This window comes from Sinocyclocheilus grahami, unplaced genomic scaffold, assembly GCF_001515645.1.
Source record: "Sinocyclocheilus grahami isolate Dianchi unplaced genomic scaffold, SAMN03320097.WGS_v1.1 scaffold33.1, whole genome shotgun sequence".
Taxonomy (NCBI): domain Eukaryota; kingdom Metazoa; phylum Chordata; class Actinopteri; order Cypriniformes; family Cyprinidae; genus Sinocyclocheilus; species Sinocyclocheilus grahami.
The window spans coordinates 2,625,021-2,651,279 of NW_015505212.1; the positions used below are offsets into that span (position 1 = coordinate 2,625,021).

Below are 26,259 nucleotides of genomic sequence, written 5' to 3' on the forward strand. Positions count from 1 at the left end.
TATGAAATTGAGAATTTAAATTCAGTTTGTTCCTACTACAGATTCAACTCTTTTTCCTTTTTGCAATCTCTTTTGAAATTTAATTCAAGTTCAATAATGGATTTTGAATTAAAACACTGTGAAACCAATTTTTTTTTTTTTTTAGAAAAGTCGTGTTTTGCTATTATTTTTAAATGTTTCTTTATGAAGTTTTACATGCTGAATATGAAAATCACATTACCTTTTGTGCATCATTAACAATGCTTATGAAAACTTATGTTGACAACTTATACAAGCTAATCTGTTATTAGTCATGCAGTTATCAAAAGTGAGTCGTCCAAAACTTCAGAAGTCTATGTTGGATGATTTTTGTCTTTTATGACTAGTCCCACAATGTTCTGGAATGTTCCAGAAATCACTAGAAAAAAACATCCAAAATTAGTGCAAAACCCATCTGTAATTTCATAATTAATGATAGAAGTTCTAAAATTAACCTGACCAAATTATTTACCAAAATATTGAAGCTACAATTCAAGTTCAATAATGGATTTTTAATTAAAAAACTGTGAAACCAATTTTTTTTTTTTTTTAGAAAAGTCGTGTTTTGCTATTATTTTTAAATGTTTCTTTATGAAGTTTTACATGCTGAATATGAAAATCACATTACCTTTTGTGCATCATTAACAATGCTTATGAAAACTTAAAAAATATGTTGACAACTTATACAAGCTAATCTGTTATTAGTCATGCAGTTATCAAAAGTGAGTCGTCCAAAACTTCAGAAGTCTATGTTGGATGATTTTTGTCTTTTATGACTAGTCCCACAATGTTCTGGAATGTTCCAGAAATCACTAGAAAAAAACATCCAAAATTAGTGCAAAACCCATCTGTAATTTCATAATTAATGATAGAAGTTCTAAAATTAACCTGACCAAATTATTTACCAAAATATTGAAGCTACATGAAAATAAATATTATAATAATAATTAGCACCACAGAATTACAGAAGAACCATAAAAAAAGTGAAACTGATTTTTTCGTTACATTGTGAAATCATTTTGAATTCATTTCTGGATTGCTCATTGGTACTGTAACTAACCCCAACCCTAACCTTGGGTGACTACTAACAAAAAACCTAGAAACCACTTACAGTAGTACACCAGATAGCAACATGCTATTTACTTGGAAGTGACTTTTTGATGGGAAAGAATCAAAATGTCAATGTCTGGTTAATTAAGTTTAGCTGTTAGTTTCCATAGGATGAACAAATGGGGCGCATACACTGCAGAGAATTGCAATGCAAGAGAGGGTCTTTGATCAATGACCCTCAAGAGCGAGACTTTATCCTCTTCTGAGTCATCCCTATCCTTTTTCATTTATCTCTCTAGCCTGATAAAACTTGAGATGGGTTTTTATAGGCCTCCACATCTCTTCAAGCCGTGCCGTATCTCCCCCCCCCCACTCCTCCCGCCAATCAAATATCATCAGCCTGAAGAAATCAAGACTTTCGCTGGGAAACAGGATGGAGTAAGACAGTGGGGGAGAAAAGATGACATTATAATGAAGCCCAGTAAATACCTGTTTTACTGCGTGGTTGAGTCTGTTCTCTTTTAGTGCACCGCCTTACTGATTGCAGCGCCAAATGCTCTGACTCCCAGCATGCCCTGTGACCAGAAGAATCCCAATCTCCACCTTGATCGGCCTTCACCAAAGAAAGATTCGACGGAAAAATTGAAAGAGAGAGTTGGAAAGAAAATAGAAAAGTCAAAGAATGGAAAGGTACATCCAGTCAATATGCTTCACCTCAGAAAGGGTGAACATATTCCGCCACATAGTTTGTGCAATCATCAAAGCAAGCTCAGAAACCGGTGCAATGTGTGCACTACTCCAGAGAAGCCATTAGACTGACGCCGGAGCGCCGCACATTGCGAATATCGGTTGTAAGCCATAGGTCTTCTGTTTATAAGTCTCCCAGACCCTTTTATGTTTGGCACAATGTGCTCTCGTGTGGTTGTAAACATCAGCACTCAAATGCCGAGAGCTTAGAGTGACACCTTTAGTGTGCAATTGTGGAACAGTATTTTATAACATTTGGCGAGTTAGGGATCATGCTGCTAAGTGCTCTTACAAGCACTGGTGGTCTTTTGTGTTTTGCATGTAAATTTGTGCATGGTTAAGAAAGCCTGAATATACTGTATGCGTACTGTCGGTTGATTTAGTGTCATGATTTTATTATTTTTTTTATTTTCATAGCAGGGGATTCCTAAATGTAAAAAAAAAATAGATGAAATCTAGAGAAACTAGTCAACCTCAGTAATCAACCATCCTGACCCATCCACATTTCTAATTCGAAATTAGACACATATATGTGAAGATTTATGTAACAGGTACACATCTGCAATCTTGCAGCTTCTCATTGGTCTTTCTGCTTGTGTTCGCATTTGCAGGCAAATGAAAAGATCTGACAGGTGATGGCGGCACACTGGAGTTAATAAACCAAAGTGCTGCAGGCGAATCACAGGTTTATGGTCCTTTTTAAACACACAGATATAAAAGAGTCTAACAGGAGCCTTTTATGACTCGCTGGCCTGCCGATGCTGCTTTTATTCAGGGGGAGCGCATTACTGTCCCTGAGGGGGGAGGCCTTTTTTCATCCTAAATGTAATTTTCTCAGCCTGCCATAACAGACTGGTCGCATGCTGTGCAACATCGAGGATCCATGAGGAAGCTATAATTGGCACAGGACAGTTTTAGGAAATGTGATTCAGTTCAATGAATGAGCAAACCTGGTTTGCGAGTTTTAGCTGGTGTTTTTATTTTTTATTTTATTTTGAGTTTTTGTTTAGGTTTTTTTGTTTTGGTTTGTTTTTAATTTTGTTTTGGGTTTTTTGTTTCGTTTAGAATTTTGTTTTGTTTGACTTTTGGCTCTGTTTTTTGTTGTTGTTGTTCTGTTATGTGTTTTGGACACATTAAAATGGGAGACCAGCTTTAACCAGCTAAAACCAGCTAACCTGGCTGTTTTTTCAGCAGGGAACTGTTATATTTCTTACGAATTGCTTGGGCTTGACCTAACAACAAGTTGTGCGTGTAGAGGAACCATCTTGGGATGGGATGTTACATTACTGTCTCGGGCGAATTAGCATTGGCAGCTTCAGGTTTAGGACTTTTTTTGATTTCTTGATGTCTCTGTGGAATGTTCTCGAATGTTCCAGTCTGTCTTCCAAAACCTCCGAAGACTGACGAGAGATCAGACTTTAGCGGTAACACTGAGCAGAGGTGAAACAAAACTGCGGTAAATATCTGCCCGACAAGGTCGTCATCACTAATGCTGTGGCGAGAGCCATTCTCAACACTCGGAGGGAAACGGAAAGAGAGAGGTAAAGCGAGGCCGAGACTGAGGAATGGAAATAGCTTCGGAAGAAAAGCAAGAGGCACAGTGTACTTCACACATGAAAGCCTTTATTCTGCCACTCATCACCTCTCGAGCGTGAACAGGTCAGGAGGGAGCTAACAGACGCCAGTTGCGAGAGCGCTGGAGAGGAACTCTGACTAGAGAACGGCTACTTTTTCAAGTTGTGGGAATCAAGAGCACCTTGTTTGGTTGTAGGGATGCATTGGGCTGCAACAGTTAGATTATTATGTGTATTTTAGAGATGGTGTGTTAGCATGACTGCTGAAAACATTCAAAAGGAAGGAAATACCATTTTCTTTGTGGGCTTTCCAAAAATTATTTATTTATTTTTTTTGTACTCAGTACAGTTGTCTTCTCCTCAGCAAATCCCAGAGCTGCTGGCCTGAGCCAGAACGCGTATGACATAGCAGTCATTGAGTAATGAATGGTCGAAATCTCAGCACACAACATTACAGCTATGAGAAAGGAAACCATGCCTTAATATTAGAAGATTGTACCACTTTTTTTGGCAAGATCATTATTAAATCATTCACTACAACACACATGAGATGGATGATGCATAAAAATATTCTGAATGGAGCTAAACAAACTAAATTTATTATCCATCGTTGATTGTATCTTAAAAAAGTATATTTTTTTAAAACTTGGTTTTATACAAAAAAAAAGAGAAAACGTCTGTGCAGTACGACAAAATATACTTGTATTAAAGATGCATTCTCTCAAAAAACAAGTTTAAATGTCTAATGCAGTGTTGCTGCTTAAGAAAATCTCTTGATTCAAGGATTTTTAGATATTTTAACTTGAAAATTACACAAAAACACTCATTAATAATAGACTTTTTTGCAGTGTATGTTATTGCAACACAAGTTGGCAAATACTTTGGTGGATTCATGCAAGTAGATTGGAGCTGAGCTTGCATGACTAGAAAACAACTGCCCGAGGGTGTTACCCAGATCCAAAATGGCCACCAAGTGAGCTGACTTGTTTAAAAAAAGATTTGCCTTCCCAGAGCTGCACCATCTGATACCCATCAGCCCCATATGCAGGCCCTCCACCCCTTCAATCAGAACAGAGCCTTGTTGTTTACACCCATCTTTGTTCTGCTACATCTCAAGTCTTTCTCCTCCTCCTTATGCTAAGTGTTTAGCCTCTGGCTGTGTGGGACATTCTTGCTCTCATTCTTGTGTTTTTTGTTTTTTGGGTCCACTGTCATGTACATAAACTAGTGGCTTTGAAACTGTCCCAGTGGCTTCCCTGCCGAGGGCAGATTTTCCCCGCAGAGATGCTTTGATAATAATGACTTTATGTTTTGGGGAGTCTGTTTTATGACACGTTGTGCCCAAACACCCGCTATCGTTCAACGCACGGTAGAGCAGTGATCACAGGACTGTGAATTAAAGGTCAGCTTCCCACCACCACAGGCTGAGGCACAGGCTGAGAGCCGAAAGTCTTAACACACCTGGCCAATGTTTTTCCCCATGCTCATATTTTTATTAATTTTATTTTTTTTCGTTCTCAGCATAATGAGTGTGTATGCCTGTACTCTGAAGAGTAAGCATAGGGTCAGTTGTGCCACATTTTACTTAAAATGAAAAATGAAACTAATATTATATATATGTTATATATGTATATATAACATTATAGTATTTATTAATATTTTAAATTTAGCTTTTATTTTTATATTTTCTTTTTTCATTTATTTTATTTTAGTTATACATAAATGTTAGTTTTTTTTGTAGTTTTGTTATGAGCATTTGTCATATTTATTAGTTTTTTATTTCTATTTAGCTTTAAATTTTTTTATTTTTTTTTTAGTTTTAGAAATTGTATTACTTCAACTTAAAACTAAATATTAGAGGACAATATTAACTGAAATAAATACGTTTATTTTAGACTTTTAATGAACAAAAAATAACAACACTGGTCTGCTATCAACCAGAAATGAAAAAGCATCTATTACTTATAACCATAGAAATATGACATATATCAGAAAAAGTAATGTCATGGGTTGAGTCAATGTAGAATACATGTACAATTTACATTTCAAAATAAAAATAAGAACATGAAAAGGGTAAAAAAAAAAGTTTACAGTACTAATGCATAATGCAATTCCAATATGTTTTTCTTCATATTCATATTTTAAAATCGTTTTTGTTATATATAAAATATTTAAGATATATTTAATTTAATTTAATATATATAAAATATTATTATGAAATATATACAGATGTATATTTTATCATTTGTTTTAAATGTGAAATGTTTTATTATAGTTAAATGTATAATATTTATTACATGTAATAAATATTACATAAATTATAATATATCTTTAGTTTGTAACTAATCTTTAGTAAATAATCACATAGTTTCATATATTGGCAAACTTATTTTTATATATTTATCAAATTCTGCCCTGTGGATACTTAATTTTGACATATTTTTAGCATTGGAAACTGCTTGTCACTTTTCTCAATCATAGGCAGAATAGGATGGACTTTTTCTAAAAACATAATCATACACCGTTTGTTCGATTTACGACATGACACATCACTCCTCCTACATCAAGCCATCATCATGATGTAGAACATGCAGAAAGCCGTGTAAGATGGGAGAGAGAGGGTTGAAAGAAAGATGTAAAAAGACTTGGAAGATGCCGGAAAGGGTTCGCTTCAAAGAACCACATCACAGGAGGTTATAGAAGTGAAGTAAACAGTGTTCGTAGCTCTTAGATCTGCAGTAACCACAGCACCCAGAGGCTTGATATCCAGCTCTCTTGGGAGCGTTTCAAAGCCCTGTTTTGAGCTCGTCATGGAAGCTTCGATTTCTTTCTGCTTGTCACTCACTTGAATTCCCTCCTCTCCTGGCCTTCTTGTTATTGATTGCGTTCACAAATTAACAACACTCTAGTTTATTGCGGCCCACTTTCAGCTACTTCCTCTCAAATGTTCTACCTCGTACGATGGCTCTTCTACCATTTTAAACAACTGTGAATTCGTTGAACGTCCAATGAACTCATTCACATTTGGTTTGTTGTGTCTCTTGACTCTCCAAAGAGTCAAAACCAAATGCGGTTCAGTCTGGCAGAGCATTTCGCCAGTCTCCATGCTTTTCAACTCAAACCAGATCCAGCATCGGGAGCTCGGGATCAGATGGCGGGGGTAGGGGGTATCACATCCGCATGTTCTCATTTCTTTAATAGACTTCCAAGGTCTTTTTTATTGGGCCTGTTTGTTGGCGTATGTTGTTTGATGTTACCATGCTTTTGGCCGTCTTTTACGCTTTCCCCAGCCAGGAAGGATGGACACCTGCTGCTCTTTCCGGGTCTTTCATAAACATTTGCGATTCCTCGCTCTCGCACCCAAAACGATACAGAAGAATCCTCCCGCTGGGAAAAACGACTAAGGGACATCTGCTACCAAACCCTCCACTTTGACTGTCTTTTCTTAGACTTGTAGCTGAGCTCATCCATTTTAAATAATGCCTTACAATGACTTAACTCCTCACCCTAATGAACTGCTGAAACCGCTTGAGTCCTGGGACAGTGCAGCTGCACTGCAAACACATTTTTCAGTCCCGTTCCTTCCAAAAAGAAGCTGCAGATGGGAACAAAATGGGTTCGTGTTGAATTAGATAACCTATGGTTGATTATTTCTGTGTGTGAGAGCATGTTAGACAGCTGCAAGTCATTCTGCCCCAACTGTGTGAGCTGAGCTTTTGTTCTTCAGGCTCGTCCTGCTCATCTCCTAATTAGATGTGCGAGCAGCGGAGAGCTGGGCAGATTCCCCAGCGAGCCCCACACGAACCTGGCCTGTCCCTCCGGTACAGCATGTGGCTTTGATTTGTGGCTTCCCTGAGGTGTCTCCTTCTATCATCTGTGTGGTTTTGGCACCAAAAGCATTACAGTAATGAGATATTGACCGAGCAAAAAAGATTACTGTCGCTTTAAATCAAACCAAAGTGATTGCGGTCTGCCTGCGAGAGGAAAGTGCAAGCTAAATATGGTCAAAATAAGATAGAAAGAGAGCCTTTATACCACATGCTGTGATCTGTATCCCCGTCGCCCTCCTCATGTCCTGAACTTCCTGTAATTGCTGACCTTGGTTACAGAAAAATCCTGCCGATTCAACGGATGCATCTGGTTATCGACATTGCCTCTTGTTGCAGGAATTTGTGGTGTGGGATTCCAGATGAAAATGATGAAAATGGTGTCTGGGATTGTGTGCCTCTTGTCTTGATATTGAAAGTTGATGCATGCAGTTGGAAGGAATTTTACAGAAAAAATGATCAATCTTATAATTACATCTGATTATTGATTCTGTGTCAATTATGCCCAGATATATCCCAGAGAATGCTATACATTCTCTGGGAATGTATCCATATATATGTATATATATATATATATATTTCTGTCAGGACCACTATCGTCAAAGATGATTGACAATTAGCATATAGTTTGGATTGGCGGTATGGTTCTGTTCTGGGCAAGAACTCCCTGTGCATCCGAACTAGTTTAGTTTTGGTTTTTAATTATTTTTTTTATGTTTTATTTTATTCTATTATTTTTTTTCTGTGTCATATTTGGCTAATTCATCTTCATAAACAGCTTAAAACCTCTTGATCTTTCTCTCAGGATTTTCTGCAGCAGAGCGACAGATGCATCTGGTTATCTGTGTACCTTCACATTGCCTCTTTTAGCAGGAATTTGTGGTGCGGGATTCCAGATGAAAATGTTCGCTGTGATGATCGGCGTCTGGGATTGTGTGCATCAGGCCTCTGTCTTCATATTGAAGGCTGATGCTTTTAGCTAGAAGGCAGTTTCTCAGCATGGAGGCCATTACCACTGTAGAGCTCCATTTGTATGAATGGCAGTTTGTGTGTGTGTGTGTAGCGGCTGTTTGCTTGGTTGTGTGCATGTTTGTAGAGGTCTGTACTAAGTGCCTCAGGCCTGCCAAACGAGTCAGGACTTTTGTAGCCGATTTTGAAATGTGGGGGGAAAATGAAATGTGAATGTTCCTTGAAATGGAGCAGCATAATGAACTCAAGACTGTTCCCATATTCAGCACTACTCTGGCGTTTCTCCATGTATCCCACAATGCCTATTCATTTGAGACCTTAACCATTGCGTTCTTTCGCTCTCTAGCACACTTTCAATCAGTTTTTTTTCCTCTTTGTTTCCATCATTTTCCCTATGTTTTTCCAATTCCTGATACAATCAATCGCAGACGTTCATGATAACTAGGTTTTGACCTTGACTCTCTTAAGAGTGGATACTTTAAGTAGTGGGATTTCACTCTTGACGGTCAAGTCATAGATCTGAGCTGAGTCATCATGGGAGCAGACTGTAGATGAGTCATGTCCCTGAGATGGACAGCTTTGGTTGCCCTCTCTTACCGCAGTCCAAGAATTCGTAATGTTTATACTGTACCTCACATGCTGTGAACTGACTGCAATTTGCTTTCTCAGAGCTACCTGCTGCTGCACTTGTTGGCTGCGTACTTACTGTGTACACAGCTTATCAAATTAGATTTTATAGTCAGAATATTTGTTTTATAATTCAATTTCGGTCAAAAGGCAGTTGAGTCCAGGTATTGAACTGTTCATGACATTCTACAAAAAAAATCTGTGATGATAAATAGCTTCATAGGCAAGTTTGTCAGTTGTATGGTACAGATTCTTGTTGCATGTAAGCGAAACAGTAAATTTTTTCCCTCCAGGATTCTCTGCAGCAGAAGGACGAGCGCATCGAGGAGCTGGAGGAGGCCTTGCGTGAGAGCGTTCAGATCACGGCTGAGAGAGAAATGGTGTTGGCACAAGAGGAATCTGCTCGTGCAAACGCTGAGAAACAGGTGAGAAAACACCACACACAGGTGAGATGAAGCTCAAGGCTCATTAATATGCACTTTCTTTCTCTCTCTCTCTCATTTATGTCTTTCATTTTTTGACGCTATGTATTGTTCACTTGCCATTTTTTTTACATTTGGATCAGTTTTATTTAATACTCTGTGCCTTGTTTTATTTAATTTTTTATATTCGTATTTATTCTACCTTTTTTTTGTTATTTCATTCATATTTTTATTTAATCTTTATTTATCTTTTGTTTTTTTTTAAAAATCTCCATTCAGTGAGATGTTTGACAACATTACCAATCCAGCTATATCCAGATAACTTGAAGTATGATAAACCGTCATTTTTCCTGGAAATGTTCCTAGCAATGTTTCTAAAGAGCTCCCGTGTACCTTTATAACAAGGCTGTGATGTGTTACCTGAAGCAAAATGTGTGCGGTAACTTCAGAGTGATGATCGCTAAACCCTACAGCCATCTTTTCATTGTGGAAATGTCCACTTCCTCATCTGCCTGGTCAAACATCCGCCCTAGTGTTTATACAGAGCTGTATGCACATCCACGTAAGGCTAGCATCGCTCAGGCCGGACTGTAATGGCTTTTGCTTGGCGGACGGTATCACTTCCATTAAAAAGCCTCCTTCACAGATCTCAGGAACCAGCAAAAAGCCGGCCTGTCAAAGCACATCACCACACCAGCACGTAAAGCCGTGCCAACCATCCAGATCCATGCCAGCAGTGCCAGTGGTGAACATTCATGTGGCATGCATGGGTTACGTGTTTGTGTCTGCAGTCAGTCTTCATTTAGAACATAAATAAGCTTTGCGTGGCCTGCGTGAGAACTACTAACTTTGGTCCGATTCAGTTCAGCTACATAGAACGTGCGCATATGAGGAGCATCCTGTGTGTTGACTGCACATGCCAGCATTTCTTTCTTAGCATTTTTAAGCAGGAGTTCAACTGGGATTTTGGAGGTAGAGGAGCAAAATAATTGATACATATATAGACTCTACCTGGGTCTACTTAAAGGAATTGTTTACCTAAAAAGTAACATTCTGTCATTATTTACTCACCCTTATATCATTCCAAACCCATAAGTTTTTGGTTAATCTTTGAAGTACAAATTATAAGATATTTTTAGTGAAACCTGAGTGGTTTCTGTCCCTCCATAGAAAGTCCAGGTAACCGAAATTTAGAAGACCCAGAAAGTTCATAGAGGTGTCATTAAATAATTCCATATGAAACAAGCAGTTTTAACCAAGTCTTGTGAAGAGGTGTAAATACTTTAATTGTAAATGATTTAATTTAGGCATACAGTGGGTACGGAAAGTATTCAGACCCCCTTAAATTTTCAAATACATAGAGTGTATCACGTATGGTAAACACAGACCTTTTTGGATCTACTAAATTTGGATCTAAATGGTTACCTGGACTTTCAGTGGAGGGACAAAAACCTCTCTGGTTTCATTAAAAAATATCCTCATTTCAAAGTTTTTTAAAGATTAACCGAAGTCTTATGGGGTTGGACATGAAGGTGAGTAAATGAATTATCCATTTAATGCAATTCAACTCTCTAAATGGAGACCGAATGCGTGTCTTCATCTAGAACACATTGGAAATGGATTGAATTTGCAAATAAACTGCCAACAATTTGTTATTTTATTATCCAAATGTGCTGGAATGCCGTTCCTGAGTTTTCCTGGCCTAATCTAACCTGTTTTTAATGCAGTTTGCCCCACTGTCTAGCTGTCTGTTGAGCCTTGACGATAACATCAAACTCCTATAACCTTTTCTGAACGAGTCCTCCATGAACCGGACAACACAAGCAACCAGTCAGGCTTTGAAACGGAGAGCAAAGCAGCTGCCAAAATCTTGTTTCCCCTCTACCTGAATCCCTGAACTTTTCCTCTGCTTTCTCCTTCTCTTTCCATCTTACTTGGCTCCATCGACTCTCTGCTTCATTTTTAAACCCTTAATGGTTTGTTCTACCTTCTGTGGATCCTGGAGCCCTGCCGTTTCCTTCCTTTTCGCTCTCTCCATTTTCTAAAGATTCGCATGAATTGGCTGAGCATCGTCCTAGTGTGCGTTGCAGTCTTGGGAATGTGTCGTGGCCTTCACCGCCGAGTTTCTTCACCGCCAGGCGGACTTCCACTCCAATCCCCCAGAGGTTAATTAGAGCTGGGAGCTGCGGCGGGAGGCAACGCTGCTGCTAAGCCTGGCCGGCCCCCCTCATTTGGCCTCAGAGAGAAGAGGAAATGGGGACAGTACAAGTGCCACCCTCCGGAGCCAGTCTCCACGCTCATTACCAATGTCCCAGTCGCATCAAGTCTCGCTACCCACTCAGGATATCGCCGTTAGAAGTTCTTTTCCACCCTGGCACCTGTTATATAAGAATGAACTCATATTCCGGGTTACATATTTAGGGAGTTATGAGCTATACAAAATAAAAAAAATAGAATGGCAGCTTGCCTCACTGGCAATTGGCAGACATGTTTTTAAATGCGTAATTTGTGGTCCTGCATTAAACCATACAAAATCTAATTAGCTTCACACAAATGCACACGGTTTTCCTTACGCACACACAGAGTCTCTCCTCCGCTATTTAATTAACATCCCTCCATTGCTTCACCACACCCTCTGTTGTGCCAATCATAAGCAAGCATTCGTCTTTAGCTCTGTGTTTAATTTCCTCCAATAGCTGCTCGCCTCATTGTTCTCATTGTGCAGCGCACATGTTGGACCGAGTGCAGTGCCTGTACAAATTGCTGTCAGTATGTTGTTCTTAAATGTATGGGGACGAGGGTGACTGCTCTTTGTTACACTGACATGAAAGCAAACCTCTGGCCAAAAATGAGTCTATTCTTTCTCGTCAAGCCAAGTGCGTCTGTTAAGCTCACTTAAAAGTTGTGTTGTGTGTGTGTGTGTGTCTGTTTACTTGTTTAATTAAAGTGCATGGAAGAGCTACAAGTTGTTTGCTCCATTCATGCAGGTAATGCAATTTGGAAATATGAATCCAAACATGTGTTCCTATGGGTTCTCATATGTACTAGATGAAGTCTAAGACAATTACACAGGTCAGTGTTAACGTTGTCTGCTAAAAATGCTACTATTATTCCATCTTTCCCAAAGGGATAGATCAACACAAATGGAATTCTGTCATTATTTGCTCACTTTTATATAATTCTAAACCCATGTGCAATTTTGGGTTTTACAATAAACATTTAACAATAAGGTAAAATTTGTCAAGATTATTAATGCATTAGGTATCATGAAAGAACAATATAAAATGTCTTCAGTTTAACAGCATTTAGTAATTTTTGTTAATGCTAATTTATAAATATATTAATATAACTAATTAATTGTAACTAATTAATTAAATATGTTCTAAATATATTAATATAAATATGCATAATTATAAATATTAATATAATTTATAAATATATTAATAATTTTTGTATTTCTTTTACAATAGTTATTAATCTGTTAATGTTAATTCATAAATATATGAATACATTTATTTATTTATAATTTCTCTCAACAGGCATACAACAGGTGACGCGTCAAATTAATGAATACATATAAATACAAAGGAAAGCAATGACAATTTAAATAAATGATGCCAAAAATGTATTAAAAGTTGCATGTACCTGTATGTTTTTGATATTTCAAGTTATTTGTGCTGTCATGGAGTAACAATGAATAATAGTATATTTATTAACGTTAAACTAGATTAATAAATGCTGTAGAATATAGTTGTTCATTGTTAATTGATATCTAATTCTTTAATGTTAATGAATTAAGCCTTATTGTAAATTGTTGCTACAATGGTTATGGTTCATAGAACTATGCAATGCTCCAAGGCTTTTAAAGCCGTATGATAGCTTTGTGTGGCAAACAGACTTGAAGTTAAGTCGTTAACCCCTCCGTTGAACTCTTACGGACCACTAAAATGGCACACTTGCACCAGGTTTGACGTCATATACGTGAATCAGTGTGGGTTCTCGAATGTCTTGTTATATAATATGCCACAAACTTGTGGCATATTTGATTTGTGAGCTGCAGCATTGAAGAATGAATAATGACAAATAAGTCAAATAATTTTTTTTGTGTTTCATAGAAGAAATTGGAAGATTTGGAACAACACGAGTAAGGGATGACACATTTTAAATTTTTAGGTGAATTAGTTTTTTTAAGACTTCCCCCATTTTAATTTTTCTCTCCATCTCACTCCATCTTCATTGCAGAATTGATATTTCAGGAGTGTCAAAACAATGTTTTCTCAGTCTGTTCAATGTGCTTATTTAGCGGCTGAGCCTGTCTTATTTTAGCTGATGCTTTCATGAGTGTTAGTGTCCTGCCAAACCCCCAGTAACTGCTTTAATGAGTCGTGTGCTAGTAAGGGCAAATGTGGTCGCCGAGAGAAAAAGGGGGGCATTTTTTTCCTACACAGGGCCCTGGGTGTGCAGTGACACCAGTCATTCAGCTCCAGCGTGGAATTTACGGCCGGGATATACGAAAGCGACCAGCCGCTCATGCGGGGCCAGTGAAAACGTTTGCCCAAGACCACATGAAAACACACGTCCAGTCTCCAGACATGATTCAGCAGCAAAATGACATACTTCATAACCTTCCCTGGAGGCAGTGGACCAAAGAAAGCCTCAATATCTCCGCTCGTTTTGACCGGGGATGATGGGATGTCTCGAAACTGCCCTTACTCTTTCACCGCAAGCTTCCCCCCCTTTCCCTGTCGGCCTGACCCAATCCTGTATGGATCTCTTTTCCACTCCCAACCTGTTCTCACTCAGACGTTTCGCTGTTGTCACATTGGATCCATGGTTACTGTCCTTTCTCTAGCCCCTCTTCCACTGCTTCCAATTTTCCTTTTGCATGGTTTGTTTCAAACTGTTGTTCTGTTTTGGTCTGTTCTGTCTCTGTTTCCTCTTTGGCTTTTTCTGTAATCCCTCTTTTTCTCCATTTCTTCTCCATCGCTCACTGCCTGTGCAAAGCGCTCTCATGACCTAATGTATGACTCCGGCCATGCTTGCTTTAAGTGGCTCAAGGTATGGCACAATTAATGTTTTCTGTCTTTTTTTTTCTCTTTTTTTTTTTTACAAAGAATGATTTGAGTTTTGTGCTTTTCATCAGTTTCGCTGCATCTCAGAGACCTTTTTTTTTCTTTTTTGGATGGGGGTGTTCGACAAATGTGGTTTTTGGTCCTGATCCAACCCAAACTTTTCCAAATAGGAAGCTTAACCACTGATAGAGTGCAATTTATTGACTGTTCCCTGAAGATGAGCTCTATCAGATCATTATTTTATGCTTTCCCCCTGCTTTCTTTCCCAATTATATTGGGAAGTCATGCTCATTTGCGTCTGTCTATCAGGATAAGTTATGTTTTGATTTAACTCTTATGTAGTGCGTCCAGCACAATTCTGTTTCTGCACTGGGAGAAGTTGAGTTTCCCCACTGCACGTAACTCTAACTACATGTTATATAAACGTGCGGTCAGTAGTTATACTGATAGTTAAGAGGTAGTTGACCCAAAAATCAATGTTCTGTCATCATTTATTTGCTTTAAACCCATTTTACTTACTTACTTTTTTAAATCACAAAAGGAGATGTTTAGCCGAATGTCCAAGCTGCTCTTTTCAATACAATAGAAGTGAATGAGGATAGGGAATGTCAAGCTCTAAAAACCACCAAAAAGCATAATAAAAGTGGTCTATTAAACTTATTTGCTGTGTATATAGTCTTCTGAAGTCATGATAGCTTTGTGTGAGAAAAAGGCTAAGATTTAAGTCGAAATGCATGAGGAATGAGAATGTATTTTTGAGTGAATTTTTCTCAGAAAAGTGTAAATTTAGACACATTTAGACTCGCTCTTTGCCTGAACCGTTCAAGACATGCACGCTGTCAACATCTCAATCAGTCAGTCAGATTCTCCGTCAGTTCTCACTCCATACTGCAGGGGGCAGCGTGATGGCAGAGCCTGAGGTCTCAAAGCGGCCCAGGCCAAAAACAGACATGGAAATTAGTCAAAGAATAAATAGCTCTTACAGCTGCCGCTGCTCTTTCTCAAGTTTGTATTCAAGCCATGGTCAGAACCAGCCTGGATTTTTATGATAAAACTTTAGAGGGAAATAAAACTCCTTCCTCTGCTAATATTCCCAACCAGCTGAGATCCAGACACAAAGCTCAGCACCCAAAACACAGCAAGATCCAAAGACCAGCTTGTTGAAATTGGCTTTATGCTCACCGTTGAGGACGGGGCTGCTCTTTTGGCAGCCGGGGAGGAGAGAGTAGGAAGAGACGGATGAGGAGAAGGGGAGAGAGAGCAGGAGAAAAACAGCACGTTGCTGCATTAAGCAGTTTTTATTAGTGTTATGTTTCTGCTCCGAGCATCTGGGTTAGTCTGGATATCTCTCACAGGAGGTGATTAGAAGCTTCTGAGTTCGGCACGAGCTGAAGAGAAGGCCCTGATCTAACACCCACCGTATTGGTTTGTTATTGATGTGCACTGTGAAGTGATGAGATCACGAAGTCTTCCACTTACAAAAGTAACACCGTGGTATTACCATGTTTTTAGAACATGACATCTTGTATCATTTTCGAGTTTCTTTTTTGGGGCCACTACATTATGCTTATGCCTTGGTATTCATTGAAGTACTGTGCAAATACCATGGTATGTAAATATGTAAATCAGTCAGTACCATGATTTATGCTAAAGTACTATAGAGGTACCAGTGCATGGTGTGAGGTAAGGTTGTTTTTGTTGTTTTGCTTTGCTTTTGGACGTGGTATAGTAATAAATTTTTTTTTGTTTAAAAAGATACATGATTAAATTGAAATACTAATAACTGGTATATGAGTAATTATTCTGCACCATGGTTTATATTAAATTATCAAGGTGTTACCATCATATATACTGTCAGTATTGTTTACTTTTAGAAGCTGCATTTATTATTTTCATGCAGATTTTATTGGTTATTTTCTCCAGGCATTTAACATAATATTCATCAATTTGACAAATTGACATTTTCAGCCATTTAGAGCACCATTTTTTGTTTTTCTGAACAGGCATTGCTTTTCCTTTTCTTTTTTTTTTGTAAATTTTTTGCTGATATTTCTTTTTGTGTGCATTGCATTTGACCTATTTCTGTTTTTCTTTCTCTCTTGTTCTGCTCTCTTGTAGCGCAAAGAGGCAACTATACAGCATACTGCTTATTTCCACGTGCTTTCCCTCATCTGAAGAGGCATCTGTTCCAGCCCCTCTGACCCTGCTTCAGTCTTTCTTTTTTCCCTCTTTTCCTGTTCTTTTTATCACTCTTCTCCTTGATCACTGACAGATCCTCTTCCTTTCCCTAAGGCCTGTTTCTGACACCGGTTTTGTGCAGTTCAGCCTTAAATTAAACCGAAAAGGAGAAAATCACTGTTATCAATTCCATAGACGGTACGTCACAACTGATGTGAGCAATTACCCCAAGTCGAAAAAACACTTGCAGAGGCTGAAGCTGGACTGTGAAGATCAGTTAATGGATGTGCATCTCAAACTCTTTGATCTGTACTCCTCCTGCCTTTCTGGTTCACGTTCCCAGTGTGAGACAGGAAGTGGTGTTATCATCACCCAGTGAAGAGCTCAATTTTTCACACCCGAGGTGTCATAATTCACTGCAGCGTTTTTTTACGACTTGACTAACATCTGAGGTTAGTTTGTACTCCCCTTAGAAAACAAGCGCTGCATGCCACCTTGCTCTTTCATACACACACACACACACACACACACACACATACAAACTGCCATCCATTCCTCCATCATTATTTATAAAAGAACAAAAACAACTTAATTGTTCTAAAACATTTACTGATTCAGAGTTTTTAAGCTCCCTTAAGAGCTGCAAGGGGGGTCTGAGTAAAATAGATTATAACAATAATTGCATTATTTATTGTTCATATTCATTTTGAAAGGTACTATGAAAGTAAACTTGAATTGAATTTAAAATGTTTCTGTTGTATTGTAATATTGGTTAGATTTTTTTAAATTACTTATTTATTAACTTAAATATTTTACATATATTAAATATATATAAATTAAATATTGTTTTTTTATCATTTATGACTTCAGCACATGTCGTCTTGATCATTTCATTTTTTTCCACACAGAATAAATGTCTGTATACTAGAAAATAAATTCCTGTCTTTATATTTTATGAAGGGGATCATATTTATAAATAAAAAACCATTTACCATTAAAAAACAAGCAATATTATTGTTAACATTTTTGTATTTTTGTATTTTTTTAACTCTAGATTCAGTAGCAGTATATATTTATTAAACACTGTATTCATTCATAGCATTGTAGCATTAATGGAAGAAGGACGTCATAGAACTGGATGTAATGAAAATCATCTGATATATATATATTTTTTTTTAAACGGGTCCGGTTTTTTGATTCCACATGCTAGAGTACTAGGAACTGCAATTTCCATGATGCCTTATGTAGGCTGTACACATTTTTGAGTTTGTGAGAGGTTTAACCTTCCATCGGTCTGCCAGGCCGTTAGTCAGACCTTTAAAATCTGTTAATTATCTCCTAATGAATGACTTAACTCAACGGCTTTGAGAATTTGGCTCCAGGCAGCGCTTGCTAAATACTTCTACAGTAAAACTGACTGAACACACTGTAAATTCATTCGAATCCATTCGTTCCAGATGATGTTTGGTTGCTGAGGATGGAGTCAGTTCACATATCTCCCCTCCAGGCACGGTGATACTATATCGGCTCTCACGCATCCTGGAATCATTAGTTAACTGCTCTGCCGTCGTTCTGTATGTGTATGTGTGGTTACACAACAGTGGGAGATTTCGTTGAGATTTGTGTGTGCTGTTGAATGCACCAAAGTTCTCACGGTTCCATTCCATCCCCCTCTCCTCACCTCTCATTGGCTGCTTGGTTTTAACAGACAGCCCTGTTGCCCCGCCCTCACCCCAGGGTTGCCATAGGCAGTGAAACCGATGCTGCCAGCGTTTAAATATTTCCCTCTGCTTATACTGTGGGGCCTGAGGCATGCAGTCTCGATTCTATCTCACTTTATCTCCCGAGAGGGAAAGTAGGCATGCAGGTTTTTTCGTTGTATCTGTGAAAAATATTACTGTTTTTTTTATGTCCACTCGGACTCTCGCCAGTTTCATTCTTCTAAGATGTGACCTGTGCTCTCCATTTGAGTCAAAGAAATGCTAGCCTGGCCTGTCTCTACGTGAATAATGATTTCCTCTTTCTTATTTTTTAATTTGACATAATCATGTCCACTCGGACTCTCGCCAGTTTCATTCTTCTAAGATGTGACCTGTGCTCTCCATTTGAGTCAAAGAAATGCTAGCCTGGCCTGTCTCTATGTGAATAATGATTTCCTCTTTCTTATTTTTTAATTTGACATAATCTTAACATGATCCATTCCAGTGAGCCCTCACTTACCTGACCCTTTCAGGTGAAATTTGCCGGTGGATTTTGCGTGCCCAGGGGAGGCACCATCATCCTCAGGTTTTAGTTGCGACCTGTCCGTTGCTGTTCCGGATCAACCCTGTGTGAGTTTGGTATGCTTTGAGAAGACAAACGAGAGCATATGAGAGCGGGACAGGAAAGCAGATGGCAGTAAATTTGACTGAGCGGGATTTGGTAGCTTGTTCACTAGGCTTGGCTTGGGTGTAGTACATTAAGCAGATGACTTATGATGACAGCTGGATTGAACGCGCTCCCACATCCTGCAATACCTCCGACCACCAGAGGGCAGCACTGCTGAGAGCATGTGCTCACATACATACAGTTCTGTTATTTATTTATTCATTTTTCCAAAGAGTATTATCTTATCAAGCTAAATCTCAGTTTTTGTGGTGTTTCTGCTTATTGCCTCCAGCTATTCTGCTGAAACACATTTCTAGTGCTCACAGATCATCAGAAAACATATAATCATGTCTTTGGACAGTGTTGGGTGTCAGTGCAATGAAACTCTGTAAATGTCTCAAGAATGAATGCATTAAAGGAATAGTTTAATCTTTTACTCACTCCCTTGTCATCCAAAATCTGCATGACTTGTGTGCTATATTCCTACTTCTTTGAAGATATACAACTAGAACTGAAATAATTATTCACAGAAAACCTCTGCTATTGCACACCTTGACGTGTTCATGAAAGAAGTACTGATGGCTAATTCGTGAATGAATTTGGAGTCAGTTCTTTTCAATCAATCATTTGATCTTTTTCACAAAACTGATTTGAATGATCCTTTCAGGAATCAGACTGATCCAGTTCTCAAGGTCAACTCACTGACTTTACTGCACGATTTGCGAATGAATCACTCTTTTGGTTGATCCTTTTAACAAAACTGATCTGAATGATTCATTTGTGAATCACACTGATCTGGTTTTTGAGTTCAACTCACTGACTTAGCTTCCCAGATTTCTGAATGATCTTTTCAATGAATGCGTCAATCCTGTTCACAAAACTGGTCCAAATGATTCGTTCAAGACTAATCGGACTAATCTGGTACTCGAGTTCTCGAGCACACAAGCCATATGAACCACTTCATTTTGCATCTTTTGTGAAGATCGAAAGGAATTTGTAGTGAACTATTTTTGGATTTGAATCTATGTAGAAGTGTCTAATATGGATGGAACAAAAGCTGATGAAACGCAGAGCAGGGAAGGATGGATAAACACCAAGAACAGATGAAGGAGACTGCACAGATCTCCGCCCGAGGCCTACACAGTTTCCTGCGAGCACAGAGATTTCAGAGAGACCCGGGGTGAACCGCAAGCAGTCGAGGAGTCTGTGAGAACCGCTTTGAGCCAAGTCGCTAAACCTTGCCTTCCATGGAATACATAAACCTGCCACGCTATTTGATTTATCCTCCTCATTCACTCGCTCCTGTTACTCTGAGTTATAAACATTGTGTGAAAACGGAGGGAGAGGAAGAAAGAAAAATCACAGTCAGGAACGGAGAACATCCACCTTTTCAAAAACAAACCGGAGCGAAATAACTCTGGGGATGTGATGTATGACAACCCTCATCACGGAGTTATGTAGTTAATATAACTGGAGTAACACACTCTTACACACTCACACACTGGTCTTGTTTTCACCCGTTCTCTCTCTGTTATATGAATCTCTTTACTATTTTTGCATTGGACACTCATTTTGTCCATCTAATTTTCTGTGCACAAATCCATTTGTGTCCCTGTGTGCTTCGCTCTTGGCCTGCTGTGTGTTCACTCAACATATTTATTTACATTCTGTCTTATCAGGCACGTTTCGCTAGGATTATGGTTTTGTACTAATGCTTGTCTGTTGTTCATCAGCACAAACATGTTTATTTGTGTGTGTTTGCATGCACAGATGGAGGAGCTGTTGGCCGCCATGGGAAAGGTGAAGCAAGAGTTGGAGTCCATGAAGGCCAAGCTGTCGTCCACACAGCAGTCCCTGGCAGAGAAGGAGGCTCACCTGACCACACTGAGGGCAGAGCGCAGAAAGCACCTGGAGGAAGTGCTAGAAATGAAGTAAGACCTTTATGCCTGTCCTTCACCCCTTTTGGCCTGATATAGCGGTCACTGCCGTCTTGAAGAGCTATTGATGCTTTTTTTAAAGGGATATATTATGATAAACAGGATTTTCTTGCTCTTTTGAAAGGAGTATGTAGACATATTCCATCATTACCAGTACAGCCCTATTATAACTTGGCGTGGACATTGTTACTCATTTTACTTGCAAAGGGGTTAGCCAGTCATAACAGAGGCCATTCTCATATTTTAATCTTAAAAGTACAGTAGAAAAATTATCCAACAAAATCATTGTTAGAAGGATTTTCATGGTGTAGGTCAGGGGTTTTCAAACTTTTTGATGCATTGGACCTCCAACAATGATTTTTTTTTAATTTAATTTAATTAAAAAAATTAATTATTTTCTTTTATTATTATTTTTTTCTCACTTTGTTCCATACTATTTAAAAAAATGTGTGAAACATTGTGTATTATTTAATAATGTGCACAGTTCACATTCTGCATACACTCTAAAAAATGCTGGGTTGTTTCAACCCAATGTTGGGTCAAATATGGACTAACCCAACTGTTGGGTTAAAAAGCTAATTTAAAAATGTAACTAAAATTTAACCCAACAGTTGGGTTAGTCCATATTTGACCCAACATTGGGTTGAAACAACCCAGCATTTTTTTAGAGTGTACTATTAAATTATAGTTTTCATTCATATTTTATATGAGATTTTATTTTTATATTTTCTCTTTTCATTTAAATTTTTCTTAAAGTTTTAGTCATTTTGATGTGTTCTTTTGTCATTTTTAGCAGTTTAGTGTTTTGTAGTTTTCAGTTTCAATCATTTTAGTTATTGTAGTACATCAAGGTAAACTAAATAAAAATAAGAAATTTTGCCTTGGCAACTAGCTAAAATAAAGTTGTTTTATATTTTATTTCAGTTAATGATTATTTTATTTCAAGTAAATTTCAAATGGTTTTTATAACAGATATAATTTATTTATTTACTTATGATAATTTTTTTAATTTTTACTCCTTAACTTTTCTGTGGATCCCCTAGGGGTCCTCTGATCCCAGTTTGAAAATCCCTGGTCCATGGTCCATGCATAAAGGCATGATTTTTTCCTAATGCAGCAGGTAGGCCAGAGGCCTCGAGAGACCGTGTGCTCTTGGGAGACTGAATGGCTTTTTGAGTGCTTATTTATTTCAGGCTTTTCCTCATCCTCCGCTGAGCTTCTGCAGACTCGTCTCTCCAACAGATCACTTCAGCAGAATCCAAGAACCCCTCGCTCTCTCTCTTCTCTCCCACAGCATTATCTGAACTCTCTCTTGTCTTTTCTCACTCTCTCTTTCAGTCTTTTTCTTATCAGTGCCTGTACTGCTTTAGTGTTTTGAGCACTTCCGTGACATTATTTTTCTGCTTCTTTAACATCCTCTACTGTATATTAACCTCACAAGACTATTGGTTTAGATTGAATATCAAGTGAGCTCAAAATAATAGTCGTGGTTGTAGAAAAATGAGTCAGAATTGAGTTTCAAGGACTCTGTGTGTTTTCCAGATTGGCGTGGTGATTTGATTGTCAGTCAGCCTGCATGCTTGAGTTATGATAGATTCTAGCATTAAAAAAAGATGGAGAGAAAGCTGAGAGATGATGGGAGTCTTTATCTAGGTGTAATGTGTTTGAGTTAATGCTGCATGCTGATTCCCATAAAGATCATTTTGACACTTAATATGAAAGAGAAGGAGAGCAGGGCCCCATTGCATCCAAATTTGGCTGTTGAAAGCAGAAGGTCAGCTCAACTGAGACAGGGAGCTCTGTGTATCTCCACCGGCCTCTCACTAACCACACATTTACAAAAAAATATCGTATTTGAGTGGAAAATAAGGCTCTGATAGGGATGGAAGGGAGATGGTGGTCTTCGATCTGTTTTGGCGATGAACGTAATGCGGTTGGGGCCAGAGAAAGTAGACTCACGCTGTTGAAGGGGCCCTGCTGACTGGCAGCAGACAACCAACTGGACCACTCATTTAAATTTCGAAGGAAAAACACAAAATAGCAGACGCAGAGGTCACAGACTTTTTATTTATTTATTTCCTCGGGCTGAACTTCCGACCGCACAGTTTAAAGTCAGCCGTGTGGAGACATCGACCCTTTGGGCTGGTTCTCCATTCTCAGCAGCTAAAAAAAGGCAGAATTACCACTCTTTCTAAACTCTGTTCCCTACGGTTTGCAAAGGGCATTCTCAAAATGTTCTGAAGTCTTAGTTGTATTTGTATATGTTGTGTTCCTGCCTTTTTTCCAAGTTGAATTTAAAGGAATAGTTCTCTCCTAAATGCTAATTGTCATCATTCACTCCTTTTCATGTTGTTTCAGACTTGCATGTTTTTTTGGGGGGGGGTTTTTGTGCAACACAAAAACAGATGTTTAACAGAATGTTCATGCTGCTTTTTTTCCTAACAATGAAAGCATATAGTCGCGAAGGGCCGTCAGGCTAAAAAATTGATGAAAAAAACATAAGAAAAGTATCTATATTCCAAGTCTTATGATATGCAGAATATGCCATTTGAATTTGCACAATTTGAAATGGAAAAAACTGAGGAAATTTGAATATGTGAAAGTGCAACTGATATTTGGTTAGAAAAATAGTGCATAAGAACAATGGTGTTTGTTGGATTGACAAATCTGGAATGATGCATCTTCACGCACCATATTTGAAAATACGCAAATGCAAATGAGGGAATTCATCGCTGTTTGGATAAACTTTATGAAATGTGACCTCTAAGGGCTTTAATTTACAGTTTAGACAACAAATAGCTCATTTGTTATTAGTTAAAATCTACTGTCAACCACTAAGGCAAATGAAGACCACAATGCGGTCATTATTCAGATAAAACTCACTGAATGTAACCAGCAGTGAGAAAAGACCATTATGAGGTCATCGCTCAATTAAAATCCAAATTAACTGTCAATGGGGTTCTTTGATAATGCATAGAGGTGGATTCAAGCACTGTTGGCGCCAAGGTTTATGAACGTAACTGTGCTGTACACAGTGTGGTACCTACATTCGGGCTTGTTTTGTGGAATGAGCTGAGTATTTAGAGCGATGGGTTGAGGCGGTAATGAGATCTCCAGCACACCATCCCATCCTCATGTTTCCTCTCCATTTAGCACAGTTTAAATGCCCCGTACCGCTGGATATGAGTTGTGGTGATATCCCAGCGTTCCTCCATTTAATGTGGTTTCCTCAGGTTTTCTCAGCTCAGTAACGTGCAACCGCAAGGCAGACATCAGTCGTCTCCCTTTGAACAAATGTTTAACTTTCTTTCTGCTGTTGTTTGGGTGTGCTGGACATTTTGGAGCGGCAGCCTGAGAGGTGGATGATGATGGAGGGGTTGATCTTGATGAAGAGGCCCTCCTCAGATGTTCGCTCGAAGGCATTAAGCCACTTGTACATGTTTTAGGACTTGAAAAGAGCTGTCACCACCTGCATGGTTCTTAACTTAGGTCTTACTGTGAAACTCAAGCTCTTGCTTAGTTTTGCAAAGGTCTGGTCCACACCATTAGACCCCACCCACTTAGACGGGAAGAGACCATCTGATCAGCATGTAAAGTGCCAAGCCAGTTGGCTCCATTTGGAGTGTGAATTTAAGATGAATTGGCCACAAAATACAGGAAGTTGGATTTGAAAGTGGAGTTTACTTAATCTATCCATTTGTCATTCTGTGTAACATTATATCATTCTACCTGTTGTTCGTCAATTTTCAAACGACTGCCAAGCTGCCGTTTTAGTTAAAAATTAGTTACATTTCTTTACATTTTAATTTATTATAATTCTAGTTCTTCATAATTGAATTCAAGTTGCAGTTCTACATCTAGCTTGATTCCTCAATACAATCTTAAGAATTGAAGAGGAATTTAAAGACAATTTCATTTGAATTCTTATTGGCGAACAACACTGCTTTTCAGAGCGGGTTTATCTGAAATTATACCACAATAATAGACAGTGGTGAAAAGTATTTATTAAAATAAAGACTTAGCAATTATTATTTCACAGACATAAAACAGTACAACGAAGCGTAATATGCCATTCAAAAATATTTATTAAGTGTCTTAGGTGAAACTGAATATCTTTTGAAGATTTGATGCTACTAGCCTAGAAAACTTTAGAAAAGTACTGGTTTGTTTCAGCTTATAACCCTTAATCACGGAAGTTGCATTACGTCAGCCAATCAGATTAGAGTTTGCCAGAGTAAGAAAGTGCTGTTCAGTTTTGTGTACAGGTTTGTGTGCGGTCTGTGGACTCTTGCTAGACCTGCAGCAGTTTGCCGCTTGCCCTTGCTGTAGTAGATCAATATCACTTTTTTTTTTTTTAATTCCCAACAACTCCCCACTCATGTCACGGCTGGAGCTTTTCATTTCTAGTGGGAGTCCAATTATAAGGTTTGAGCATAAGCGCAGGAATGTGAGGAGTATGTTCGAAGGTGTTTAAATTGACACGGGGTGATGGCAAGGTTATCGGCTGCCCACAAAGTTTCTATTCGAAGGGTGGGTGAAGCCGCTAATTGCCCCTGTTTAGCACCCTGGTTTCGTGGAGTGGAGCAGAACGGTCGGCTTATTACAGGGACGAATGCTTTAGAAAACAAACCTGTGGAGGTCCGGCATGAAACCCAAACACAATTCAACCCAAAAATGCTTCATGTTCACACAACTGATTTACAGTTTGTTGTGTGGCTTAAAGTGATTGTTGTTTGGTTCACTTAGACTGAACAAAGCAAAAATGAGAGATGGGGAAAAAATGTTGGCACCTCATAGGGCTTGATAGGTATGCAGTATAAAACACCCATTAGCGTCATCAAAAGAAGATTTCGAGGAAGTTTAAAAGATTTTATTTTTCCCACTGCCTTGTTTTTATTGTTTTAAGATGTGAATCACCAAGTCTTTGCCTTTGTAGATTTGTAATCTGTGAATGCTACCTTCTTGTACTGAATGATGCTTTTGTTAAAAAACAAAATGCCAAGTTCAAGGGGTGGTATGATTTAGTTGGCATAATGGGTGTAATAACACAGCGGACTTAATTCTCCCAGGCAAGCCGATCTTGGCAGCCTTGATGTAACGTTCTTCGGGGTGCTGGGGCGGATTTGATATCTGGGTGGTAAGAGAGAGAGAATCTGACATGATCTCTTCTAAGAAGGCTGGAGCAGTCAGGGGCCATGAATCCCTGGCCTGGAGATCTTAGCGAGCATGTGAACACGGATTATTACAGCATGGAGCCAATGAGGCTGGAAGTGTGTGAGAGGCCAAGCGGGCCCTGCAGCGATTAGACTTGAAACAGCGTATAATGGCCTCGGCCCTCCCCGTCTCAACCCCGTCGCTCATGTACCCGAGAGCCATAATCCAGCAAAATGTCAGGAAAGCGCAAAGATGCACGTAACGTCTCTGTAAATGTCAAGGGTGCTTAAAGATAACAGTGTGCCGGTGGTACTGCT

The 26,259-nt window shown here is 38.7% G+C and overlaps 1 protein-coding gene across 3 annotated transcripts in view; it reads left to right on the forward strand.

Annotated features, from left to right (window-relative positions):
• LOC107580227 (ELKS/Rab6-interacting/CAST family member 1-like) overlaps nucleotides 1–26,259 on the forward strand; it is a 202,882-nt gene that overhangs the window by 85,134 nt on the left and 91,489 nt on the right. For all 3 annotated transcript variants that reach the window (XM_016265973.1, XM_016265961.1, XM_016265968.1), the window contains 2 exons: nucleotides 9,106–9,237; nucleotides 20,622–20,782. In XM_016265973.1, coding sequence (XP_016121459.1) covers nucleotides 9,106–9,237; nucleotides 20,622–20,782 — 293 coding nt within the window. The remainder of the gene's footprint in view (nucleotides 1–9,105; nucleotides 9,238–20,621; nucleotides 20,783–26,259) is intronic.